General features: G+C 52.1%; 6 protein-coding genes across 6 annotated transcripts; 3 read left to right on the plus strand and 3 right to left on the minus strand.

Annotated features, from left to right (window-relative positions):
• Nucleotides 1-363: 363 nt before the first annotated feature.
• Nucleotides 364-1,092, minus strand: P153DRAFT_386903 (trafficking protein-like protein particle complex subunit 3; the record flags this gene model as incomplete). Its single annotated transcript, XM_033670583.1, has 4 exons — nt 364-483; nt 534-945; nt 995-1,003; nt 1,055-1,092. The coding sequence occupies 4 exons, from the start codon at nt 1,090-1,092 to the stop codon at nt 364-366; spliced, it is 579 nt and encodes a 192-aa protein (XP_033522314.1).
• A 201-nt stretch (nt 1,093-1,293) lies between these two features.
• Nucleotides 1,294-3,001, plus strand: P153DRAFT_423915 (WD40 repeat-like protein). Its single transcript, XM_033672460.1, has 5 exons — nt 1,294-1,500; nt 1,564-1,690; nt 1,739-1,998; nt 2,046-2,541; nt 2,602-3,001. The coding sequence occupies exons 1-5, from the start codon at nt 1,357-1,359 to the stop codon at nt 2,652-2,654; spliced, it is 1,080 nt and encodes a 359-aa protein (XP_033522315.1). The 5' UTR covers nt 1,294-1,356; the 3' UTR covers nt 2,655-3,001.
• Nucleotides 3,002-3,787: 786 nt separating this feature from the next.
• Nucleotides 3,788-5,061, plus strand: P153DRAFT_294346 (uncharacterized protein; the record flags this gene model as incomplete). The annotated part of the gene is made up of 2 exons (XM_033663952.1): nt 3,788-4,337; nt 4,400-5,061. The coding sequence occupies 2 exons, from the start codon at nt 3,788-3,790 to the stop codon at nt 5,059-5,061; spliced, it is 1,212 nt and encodes a 403-aa protein (XP_033522316.1).
• Nucleotides 5,062-5,323: 262 nt separating this feature from the next.
• Nucleotides 5,324-6,319, minus strand: P153DRAFT_386906 (uncharacterized protein; the record flags this gene model as incomplete). Its single annotated transcript, XM_033670584.1, has 2 exons — nt 5,324-5,750; nt 6,126-6,319. 2 exons carry the CDS (start codon nt 6,317-6,319, stop codon nt 5,324-5,326), a joined length of 621 nt encoding a protein of 206 aa, XP_033522317.1.
• A 399-nt stretch (nt 6,320-6,718) lies between these two features.
• On the plus strand, nt 6,719-8,233 carry P153DRAFT_397822 (uncharacterized protein; the record flags this gene model as incomplete). Its single annotated transcript, XM_033671589.1, has 1 exon — nt 6,719-8,233. One exon carries the CDS (start codon nt 6,719-6,721, stop codon nt 8,138-8,140), a length of 1,422 nt encoding a protein of 473 aa, XP_033522318.1. The 3' UTR covers nt 8,141-8,233.
• Nucleotides 8,234-8,861: 628 nt separating this feature from the next.
• Nucleotides 8,862-9,925, minus strand: P153DRAFT_386908 (uncharacterized protein; the record flags this gene model as incomplete). The annotated part of the gene is made up of 2 exons (XM_033670585.1): nt 8,862-9,579; nt 9,657-9,925. 2 exons carry the CDS (start codon nt 9,923-9,925, stop codon nt 8,862-8,864), a joined length of 987 nt encoding a protein of 328 aa, XP_033522319.1.
• Between the last annotated feature and the right edge of the window lie 2,089 nt (nt 9,926-12,014).

Consider the following 12,014-nt stretch of genomic DNA (forward strand, 5'->3'; position numbering starts at 1 on the left):
CGTGGCTGGCCTCGCGCGAAGGTTCAACTATGTCTATGTGTGGGTGATGTGCGCTGGTACTTCTTCCAGGCGGCGCTCAATTGTGCCATTTAGTTGCTATCTCGCCATTGCTTGCTGAATGTGCTGTCATAAGCCTTGTGCGGTTTGAATTCTGAATTCTATGCAGTTCGAGTGTGTTGGACTTGTGAACCGAGAACTTGGCGATCATACCGTGTGTCGCCTTCACATCGTGCAGCTGAAACACCCTCTCACTTCTACCATGCTTCCGCAGTCCTCCAATCACCCAGCACCTCGTCATGAACATGCGTGCGGCCATGCCTCGTAGATGGGTATATGTCGTCGTCTCTAATACTCTCTCCAGCACTATTCGTCGTCTGGTGGCATCTCATCGTCGATGTAACGGATCAACGATATCCGCATCTCGGTGCTGTCGTTCCCTCGTAGGACGTCGCTGATGAAATGGGCTTCAACCTGCATGTGCACCTACCCTGCATGTCAGCCGTGACCCCCGATCGCTGTCGACCAGGACGTACCATTTCCAGTGCTCCACGAAGTACTCCGACCAGTATATTCGAAAACCACAGCTCGTCCTGCGCCCGGCCATCATCGGGAAGCTCTACAAAATCCGCCAGGGGGTTCTCGTCGAAGACCAGGGAGAACTGCTTGTTGTCTGCCGACCAGTTTGTGATTGTGGGCGTGATGTTGAGGAAGATCTTGAAGCCAACTTTTGATATCATCTCGGAGACTTCGCGGAAGTTTGTGCAGACGGGTGCGCTTGTTTTGGCCAAGAAGTCCTCGATCAGCCGTACCCCGATATTGTAGCCCATCTTTTCCAGCTGCTTGTTGACGTCGACGTAGTTGTATTCGTAGTCCTTGCACAGCTGAGCGACAATGGTGCCATAGGTGAGAGTGACGAGCTCGGCGCTGACTTTGTCCACACGAGTCCTTGTTCGGGTCAGAACGTGATGGCCTTGCAAAGTGGTGTGTGACTTACTTCCAGACTCTGGTAGGTATTAGCACATGTCGAAGCAGTTGCTGGACGTTCGCAGCTCACTCCTCGCCCAAGCGGGCTGCCTTTGTGGATGAAGCCATTCTGTGGCGACTGTTCTCTATTCGTGGCTATGTCCAAGACCGAGTGTTGCAAGACGGGCGCGTTGGGGGTTCAGCAAGACGTGGGGCGTGGGTACAGGGTGCGTTGCTGGCGCCGGCGAGGTGTGGAGCGAGAGCTTGCGGAGATCAGCCTTGGCGCGGCTCGAGAAAGTTTACCAACAGCGCGAGCTACCCAGCTCTCACATCCAGATCCAACAACCCACGATAACTGCCCGAACACCAGTCGACGCCCTTCCACCGCACGCCATGTCCCGCGAAAAGAGACCCGCCACCGACGCGTTCGGCTCGTCCCAACTGGTCAAACGCGCAAAGTCGGACGCGAGTCTGGGCGGAAGCACTGCAGTGACAGTAGCGAATGGGACTGGGCAAAATGGGGCACTCATACAGACGGTATGTCGAGATGCTCGCGCTTGAAGGAGGTTGCTAAACAGACAGAGCTAACAGACAATCTAGGGCGCGCGCAACAGCGCACTGCAGTCGCCTGTCATGGAGCTAACAGGCCATTCGGGAGAGGTCTTCGCAGCTCGCTTCGATCCCACCGGCCAGTACATAGCCTCTGGCTCCATGGACCGCTCTATATGTCAGTCTCCCCCTCGCTAGCTCAGGCGAATGCGCTGACTTTGTTCAGTACTCTGGCGCACCGCGGGCGCATGCGACAACTACGGCATCCTCACCGGACACAAGCAGGCTGTGCTGGACCTGCACTGGTCGCGAGACTCCAAGGTCATCTTCTCCGCATCCGCAGACACGCAGCTCGCGAGTTGGGACGTCGAGACAGGAGAGAGGATACGGCGGCATCCTGGACATGACGAGGTGGTCAATTGCATGGACGTCAGCAAGCGCGGTGAGGAGATGCTCGTCAGCGGTTCTGACGACGGCTACATCGGGGTGAGTGCGCTGGATGAATTGCACTGATCCTAGCTGACAGAGGACAGATCTGGGACACAAGAACGAAAGAGGCCGTTACTTTCATTCCAACAGACTTCCCCATCACTGCAATATGTCTGGCTGAAGCCGGCAACGAACTCTTCACAGGAGGCATCGACAACGACATCAAGGTCTGGGACCTGCGGAAACAGGCCGTCTCCTACACACTGCTCGGACACACCGATACCGTCACTTCGCTGCAGCTCTCGCCAGACAATCAGACTCTCTTGTCGAACGCGCACGACTCGACCGTCAGGACTTGGGATGTCAGGCCATTCGCACCCGCAGACCGCGGCCTCATGACTTATGACGGGGCTCCCACCGGTCAGGAACGCAACCTTCTGAAAGCGACTTGGGATTCCAAGGGCGAGAAGATTGCAGCTGGGAGTGGGGACCAGACTGTAGCCATTTGGGAAGCGCGGACAGGCAAGCTCCTGAACAAGCTACCTGGACACCGTGGCGCCGTGAACGACGTACGATTCCATCCGCGAGACGAACCAATTCGTATGTACCAAAATCGGATTCCCTCACCGCAAGACGAAAAGCTAACTTGGCGTCATCTAGTTGTCTCCGCATCGTCTGATCGCAAGCTCATGGTAGGCGAGTTAGGAAAGTGATAATGCGGGGAGGAAATACTTGGGTATGGGCTCTTGAATTGGAAACACCACTCCACGTTTGTGGGGAACCGATCGACGTGATTGAGATTGAAAGTCATCTTCCAATCACACGTCACGAGGATTTGTTTACACTGGTCCGCCGGTGCAACATCGGATAGGGGGTGCATTATCTCGACGCAGTACAGTGTGCAAGTCCGCTGTAAGAAGCAGAACGAAATAGCGCGTTCCAGACGTGTGAGGGATGGAATGCTCTATATATATCCACCGTGCAATCGTCACACAATAGCAGAAAACTCTAGCACGAGCCAAATTAAACAACACAGCACAACAACACATCACATGTCTCTGAATACTTCCCACTGGCTACCCACCACCGTCCATTGTCGTGCATTTCCTCCAAAACCCAAGCGCAGCACCCACCCATTGGCCACAAAGCCCTTGTTTCAGAACCCCGGACCGCCAACCAACCATACCGCCCCACACCAGCATTCGACCACCTCGCCCACCACACCAGAAGCATTTCCATCCACACACGCCAACAACACACATCTGCGCTCGCACAACCGTCACAACTCGCTCTGGACTTATCTCGCTGTGATGTGATGCGAGGGAGTTGGGCCCAAGGCCTTGGCCGGTAGCGTCGCGTTTCAGGACGGTCTGATACATGGCGAGTCGCGGATCTGGGGGTGTTGTTCAATGCGTGTGTGAGGGTATTTTATTGTGTTATTGTTGCTGTGATGCCCCCCCTTGTGTGATGTGTAACCTCTGTCTCTTTCGCTTCGATATACTTTTTTTTACGTTCGTTCGATACGCTCGCTTTTTTGTAGGGTCGGGCAGCTGCGCTGTTCTTGTTCTTCTTTTTTTCGTTGAGTTATACGCCTTTTTGAGTCGGGGTGAAGACTGCTGGGTAGTCTGTTGTTCGATCCAAGAGCTGGACTTGCAATTTTGGGCTTGAACATTGAAAGAGATTTGGTTTTGGAGACGATATATACACTACTTCGTAGTTGATTACTACAACTTCTGCATGGTTTGCAGCTTGCCTTACGGTTCCCAAGACACAAAAGAGACGGACACAGCACCAGCCTCAGGGCCATCATCAGAGAGCAACAACCTCCAAACACACACACCACACCATGTTCCGCTCACCACTCTTCGCCTGGTCCCCTCGACCCGACCAGGACCCCGAAAGCCAATACACGCCCGCCTCGCCATTCGCTACGCGCTTCCGCAACATGATCAACGGCTCATCCGTCTACTCGCAATCGCCCGCTATCCCCCACCAAACGCCCAAGACGGCCAGATCTTCATTCCTGGGATTTCTCCACCGCGATCCTTTCCCCAATACGGATCATGCACAGCACACAGCGGGCTCATATATCGGCGCCATTCAGCCCGAGGCGCCACTGGAACAGCGAACAACCCACGCTCATGAATCCCACCACGCCCGGCAAGAGAGCAACTTCAGCATCGCAGACCCGGAGGTTCTGCAGCTACAGGCGGAGATCAACGGGCGCGGGCGACGTCACAGGCGCAGAAAGCATCGCCGACATGAACACCACGACCAGTGGGTGCGAACAAAGAAAGGGCGGGGAACGCGGCATTCCGGCAAGGGAACAGCAGTGCGGGGGAAGAAGATGGCGTGTATCCTGAGCGGAACGTTCATGCTAGTTGTGCTAGCAATCTGTAAGTCCCATCCACTCCTCACAAACGACCTGAAACAAAACTAACCCCACCCCTACCCCCAGACCTCGCCATAGCCCTCACCCAATCCCTCGGCCAAGAAATCCACATCCTCTTCATAATCATCCTAATCTCAACAACAATCTTCTTCTGCCACTCCCTCATCCGCCTCTGCATGCTCGTCCTGCACCCAAAAACCCATCATCACCACCACCACCGCCACCCCCGCACCGGCTCATCCTCACACCGCCGCCCCCTCCAACACCCCTCCACCCCAGAAAACTTCCAGCCCACACAGCCCATCCGCGTCCACCTCGCGCGCGACGTCGAACTCGGCATCCCCCCCTCCGACATACAAGACATGCCCACCGACCCCACAGACCCGGAGAAAGACATACTCCCCCCGCCACCGCCCGCGTACGGCCTTTGGCGCAGCAGCGTGCGCGCGAATCCGGATTTGCTGCATTGGCGGCGCGCGGGGGAGGAGCGGGGGGTGTTCAGCGCGGTGGAGACGCGCGCGGGGAGCGTCGTTAGTGCGGGTACGGGGATGTGGAGTGCGGCAGCGGAGGAGCCGCGGAATGGGGCGGCGAGACCCCCGAGTTATGCGTCTGAGGATGAGAGTTATATGGCTGAGTCGGTGGTGGGTGGGAGTGCGATTCATCCTGCGTGGCGCCCGGGGTATGCGATTAGTGAGGTGAGGCCCGGGGAGCTGCCGGGGAGGTATTAGGGGTGTGGAGGGCGTGTTTGTGGGCAGCAATATATTTTTTGTTCTTCAGCTTGTGGGTTGAGTGTAGACTGTGACGGTGATGTTGGAGGGTTCGCGGTTGGATGGGCGGGGTGAGAAAGGGCGCGTGTGGACTACTACGACGTCGTTTGGACTGTGTAATGGCAGGCTGATGGTGCTTGGAGGTAGTAGGGGGCGGAAGAATTGGAACGTTCTTGATCCTATATGTTATCGAATACACTGTGGGAAGCTGATGCCCTGGAGCCTACAGCATGATTCTTATCAAGTCCACAGGAGTGAAGGAAGTAATTGTATGCTTCACCCAGTATCCTCCTTTCACAAGGCCCTTCTGCCGAAAGCCGAGAACGAAACCCATATCACGCGACAGTAGAATAGGACGGTGGATCCACGCCGAGAATGACAATATCGGAGTCCTGGACTGCTTTGATAATGTCGCCTCTTGCCCGTTTTGCTTCAGCGTAGCCTCAGCGTCTGCTAGATCTACGCCGAGCATGACGATATCGGAGTCCTGGATTGCTTTGATATTGTCGCCCCGCAAGATGCGCAGTTCCCCTGCTTCTTTTTCATGCCCGATCTGCTTTGTTGGTCTTCCCTCCGAGGCTGGGCTGTGCACACAGGTGATGAAGTGGTTGGACGTGATGGTATTTCTGTTGTCGAGAGCGTTGAGCAGGCTTTGGAACATAGACGTCTACAGGTGATGCTTTAGCGGTCTACTGGAGCCTACCTTCGCCGCTGATATGTGCAGACCGACTCGAGTACCTAGGCTACTCAACATTCATCGAAACCAAGAAAAGCATGTCAGGGGGTTTGGATTCTGAAGACTAGTAAATATAAATTATACATCGCATCACACGCTACAGAGAGTTGCTGCAATTCGGCTGCCTGAAGTTTCAAGCAGTGAGTTGATAGTGCCCTGGAGCCTACGGGGTAGTTATTGTCAAGTTAGTAAGTATAGAGGAATCGGTTGTATGCTTCACTCAATACACTCCATTTGAGACAACTAAGAGGCCTGTTACAGCCTCTCCAACATTCGTTATTTGACACACTAGAGTAGGATGGTGAAGAAGGCCTTCAGTTTCTTTCCGCCAGTGCCAAATATGCTGAGCTCACGCTCTGCGAACGTGATTTCCCCCACTTTGTAGAAGGCGAGCTGGCCGTCGACTATGTTATTCGACATGTGTTGTTCAGCTGGAGGCATGTTCCCTTGATGTACTATTCCGACTTTGATTGCGTACGGCATGCTGTCACAGCGGGTTATGTCGAAATGCACACTTATAACTGACGATATGGCTGCTACTAGGTCGTTTGGACTGTACAGCTAGCAAGGTGATGATGTATTGGCGGCAGCAGGGATATATGTTCTTGCCCTTCATGTCACTCAATGCACGACAAAGAGGTGTTGCTGTAGAGCCTACAGTGCAAATACCTTCAAGTCTACAGGAATGCATGCATTAGTTGTATTCTTCACTCAACATAATTTTATGAGTCTCATCTACAGGAGGCTATGAATAGCTAGGCTACATGTCACTCAACAGTAGAGGAAGGGAGTGAAAGCTGTGTCCGTCGACGCCAAGCATTGACCACACGATAAATGATGCGACTTCCAACTCACACAGTAGACTTTGCTCAGTACACCAACATGGCGGAACCACCAGTACCGCCCCCCGGGCAGTCATCCCCTCACACCGCGCGTAACTATCACGCTGCACACCCTTCCTCTAATCAGACCCAATCCGCTTCCCATTCACGCTTGAATCAGCCACTGCAACCGAATGATTCGTTCATGCAGCCTCCATCCAATTCGCCACGACCTCCATTTCGTCAGAACCAATTCGTTCCACCCAGGCCATCCCGAAGTGTGTCGCTGCAGGCTCAATCTTTGACCAACCCGTTAACACAGCCTTCACCTAATTCGTCACGGCCGGCACTTCCGGAGAACTCAGCATTCTTGAATCCTGCCAAGAGGGTGCGTGAGGAGGAGAACACGCACATGGAACTCAGCGTAACGGAGAGAGCCAAGGCATTTATCAAGAACAGGCGAGCGCACATCCAGGCTTCGTCGCCGTCACCGTCAACTGCGACCTCGGAAGGCAATGTCTACCAAACAAGAGACCGGACTGCGGACCAAGATCTTAGAGCACATATCATTAGAGCTCTGGATATACCAAGTGTCAACCAGAGATTCGCCACAGATCATAACAGGCTGTCAGAGCTAGGCGCAACAGAGTTTCCAAAGTCATCAGAGGAACTACAGTCTGAGCATGAGGAGCTCATCCGTCGTCTCCAAGCAGCCAAGGGTACACTACGAAGTCGGGGATTCGGCTATGTGGATGCCACAACGCAGACAGAACTCCAGCAGAGACCAAGCTATGAGGACGCCGCAACCCAGACGGAACTCAACAAGCAAACTGAGTCCGGTACATTACTGCATGATCATCCGGACTTTGACTTTGGCCCCAATTTCGAAGACACAACAAACACTGAATCAGAGGAGGAGCTAGCACCACTACTTCAGCAGTCCGAGCCCATCAATTCGACAAACCCCGCGTCGTTGAAGTCCACTTCGAACAGGAAGCCAGCAATTAAGAAAAGCAAAGCTCGAAAAAGGCTGACCTCGAAAGACATCGTGGAATTCCCCATGTACATATGGATTCCTGACGACGAAACACATCAGCCTATCGAAAGCCTTCCTGATGATGTCCGCAAACAGCTTCTAGAACAATTCCGCAGCTCGTGGACAAAGCCACCGAAACGACAGGTCGTATACGCCCGTATGACAAGAAATCCGGCTACGCATGTCGATGTTTGTGTGTTGACCAATGTGATCACCCATGGCAAAAAGTTGTTCCAAGGCGATGAGGACTCGGCGTGCGATACGTGTGTCGGCAATAGCCGTACGTGCGTTCGGATCAGGAAGCTGGCGTCCGGTGAAGACGATTCGAACGACTCTGACAACGAGTACGGGTTAGTCTTCATCCCGCTTCCAGAATCTGCTCGCCTGGCCTCGACCTGGAAAGAGATCGGATACTGGCTGACGGCTGAAGTGGATGGGCTTGCCTAGCTTTGCAGGCCTGTAGTATGGGTGACAGTCAAACGATGCCTGTCTCACGGCACCAGCCTCTGCTCCAATACCCTGGCATTGTGCTAGACGATGATACCAGCCCGTGTTGGTCTTTATACTGCCTTTGGCAGTCCATGATACCAGCATCGCTGGTTCTAATATCAGCATCGCTGGTTCTAATATCAGCATCGCTGGTCCTGATATCAGCATCGCTGGTCCTGATATCAGCATCGCTGGTCCCTATATCAGCATCGCTGGTCCTTGATACTAGTCTTGTGCTGGTCCTCGATACTAGTCTTGTGCTGGTCCTTGATACTAGTCTTGTGCTGGTCCTTGATACTAGTCTTGTGCTGGTCCTCGATACTGGCCATGTGCCAGTTCAAGATACTGGTCTTGCACTAGTTCGAGACACCAGTGTTATCGATGAGCGGTAAATACCAGATTCTTTAGTAGGGAATAGTGTTTGGTCAGACATGGAGGAGGAGATTGCCATATACATCATACAACTTCCATATATCTCAATCCATGCTCACACGATATTCAGAAAACGTCTTGTTCAATGACACAAGAAGGCATATGTTTTTGATGTCTAAATACATACATTCGAACCCTCACCACCAGTCATGCTGGTATCCCTCACCAGCCAAGCTGATATGCATTACTGACACACCGCCCATGCTATATACTGACAAGACACCGGTATATAAACCAGGGAACAATATCACGTTTCTGTCTTGCCCTCGCCAGTGTACAAACTGCCCCAATCGCTATGAGTATCACTATACTCATCAACCCCCAGCTCGTCTTCCTCGCTGTCAGATAGCTGATCAACGATTAAATCTAAGTACTTCTGCAGCGCTGGGTGGTCACCGATTCTAGTTTCTGTATCCTCTTCCATCGTGACGTCGAAAAGTGGAAGGCGCTCGAGATCCGTTCTGTATCGGTGTAGCCTCCGAATTAGATCGCGGGGCAGAGCTTTGTCGTCCCATAGGTCGCGTTCGTCTTGGTTGAACAGATTGGCGTAGTCGTATTTGTCTTTTTTGTTGCGTTCTATGGTCAAGCTGAGTTGAGCAACATAGCGTGCCTTTTCATCGTCGGTCAGGCCATCTGGATCGGCCTGGGCTTTCTCATGTAGGTATCTTGACACGAATTCCGACCACCAGATCTTTTCAACGTCTAGCTCGTGAACCTGTGGTGACGAGTTCGCTTGTTGATCCGGTAACAATGGAGCAGTGGCTGGCGGAGTTGTCGAATGAAGGCGAGTTGGGGATGGGCGGCGAAGTGTTTCGGAGTGTAGACCAAGTGAAGGTGAGTTATGCTTGTAGTCTTCACGCTGTTTGGTGATGTTTAAATCCTCACTCGGGGCAGGACCTGTAGCCATGACTTTGTGCTCGAGTTCGGCGGCGGGGCTTGTAGAATCGCCCTCTTCTTGTTTGGTCCTGGAGGGATGGAGGCGTCAGAATCATCATCAAAACCAAGTTCAACCACTCCTCCGAGGGTTCTTTCAAGAACTTACGTTGCTTCCTCAGACGTATCTGGCCTGCAGTGCCTACAGGGTCTATAACAGAAGTCACACGCAGCGTGTGCTTGGAGGTCTTTGTAATTCGCGCCCCATTCTGGGCGCATGTGCTGCTCGCCGGCTGGATCGTAGAGTGTAGATCTGTGGGGCGCGTTGGGTGACGAAGTAGAGGACGAGTTAGGAATCGAATTAGAAGTAAAAGGCTGGTTGGTTTGGCCTGTGGTGTACGGATTATGATCTTCAAAGGGCTTCCTTGGAAAAGCCATGATGTTGATGGAGGGGAATTGAAGTCGAGCGCCTGTCGAGCTTGACTTTTCCTCTGTGTGATGGTCTGTGTGCTCTAGCCGAGTGGGAAGGTCTTTCACTTCACGGTCACCGTTTGGGCTGGCACCTGTTGCACGATTCGTCCGTCGCTTGGATTACCAGTCTGTTGCAAGTCTTCAATCGACGGTTTTGACGGGGCAGCTGTCGAGCACGCAACAGAGGAGACGTCGTAGAGTCAGAATAGAATGGGGTTTACCTATCTTGTATCCATTCAGCCCTCATCTACCGCTTCACGTTCCCGAAGTCTATCCATGGTGCTGGAGAATTCAAGAAAATATATGTTATGGAAATGGATGTGAGAAGTGCTTTGTAGTTGGCACGGCTGATACTCATGGGTTGGCAGGAGTAGACGGATTGTGTCTTTTTGAGACTGTTACTTCATGCACCGGGGGGAACTGCGACGCGGATAATCAAGACTACCGCATGATTAGGATGAATCGAGATACGGGTTTGTAATCTGATTCCTAGCGTAGCGAACCTGTTCAACAGCTGGACAACTACATGCACAGTTCATGTAGAACTTGTGTGGTATTGAGTATTACCGGTATATGCCTGGCCCGATGTATTCGCAGGACTTAATCTTGTAGCTTGCTCGCGCTGTTTTTCTATTGAAGACATAGATTGATTACAGATGGTTTGAAAACCTAATCATTTCATGTTCTAGCACTCGATATGCTAGAGTGAAGAATCCGGACTTGGGAGTGGAAAGCTATTCTCAATTGGAGCACAATCCGGCCTCTACAGTAACCCGTAAATGAACTGACTAACCGACCAACCGCTAAGACAAATTGTTCTACCGTATGTACATTAGAGAATCTGATCTGGGTTTTCCTTTTCAACATGACTTGCTATGCAGGCCCTCAAACGTTTCTATCACGCGCTGAGTTGCCTGAGATTGCTCTCTATGCTGGAGAACTTCGCTCGAGGGTTATTCACCACTAATAATGATCGGCCAAGCTTACAAGTGCAACTATATAGTTTGCACTGAAGTTGATACATCTTGCTCATTCGGACAACTAGCCATCGTGGTGAAGAGCGTCTGCCATGAACATAAATGGGACATTGGCGGCGTGAGCCGATTGCAAAACCGTAGCACGTTAACACATGGAACTAACAATCACGATACGGACGAGGCGAATTTACAAACCTCCAATAAGGATAGAAGTGTGTTTGATTGAGGTTGCTATGTACGCAGCCCCAGAATGTTGAGTCCTTGGTGAATGCAGCCGAGCCTGTTCAGCGTCGAGAGATCGACAATCAATAGGAGACTGGCATACAGCCAATATTATGGACTGGCAAAGCCAGTAATCTAACATGCCAATAGCAGTATCTCATACTAGTACATGACTAGTATAGTGACCATCTCAAGGCTGATATGTCTACCGAGAGTACGGGTTGATCCCCCTCTTCCACCAACGCGCCGGAAAATCATCGACGGTGAATTCGTGAACTTCCCCGTCCTCCAAATCCTCCGTCAAACTTGGGAGAAGTGGCGGAGAAGGCGGTGGTGGAACATCGGCAGGCTCAAAGGCGTCACCCGACCGTAGTTTGACTTGTTCAGATTCTGTATGGGCCAGACCGCCCGCAACAGCATCCTCTCTCGCGGCATATTCTCTCTCAACTGCTTGGGCGGCTTTGGTTTCTCGCTTGGCCTTCTCGGCAGCCACAACTTGTTTAGCTCTTCCAGCAATCGCAAGCTCAGATATCTTCGAAGTGAACGCTGTGACTACTACCATGTCATTTGGACTCTACAACTAACAGGGTGATGGTGCTTTGTCGTCACTAGAGATGAGCGCAAGTATGCTTATTTGGTCCTATACATCACTGCATACTCTCCAGGTACATATGTGGTTAGAAAAGACGAGTCAATAAACAGGGAAATCTCATGAAATGACAAGGTATGATGTTGATTGATTTATTGCTAGGATTAAGATCAGCGATGCTGATTTAATTGGACCAGCGATGCTGATATCTGTGGACCAGCAATGCTGATATCTGTGGACTAGCAAGCTAGTATGTTCCGGAATCAAG

This window comes from Dothidotthia symphoricarpi (assembly GCF_010015815.1).
Source record: "Dothidotthia symphoricarpi CBS 119687 unplaced genomic scaffold P153scaffold_13, whole genome shotgun sequence".
In the NCBI taxonomy this organism is placed as follows: Eukaryota; Fungi; Ascomycota; class Dothideomycetes; order Pleosporales; family Dothidotthiaceae; genus Dothidotthia; species Dothidotthia symphoricarpi.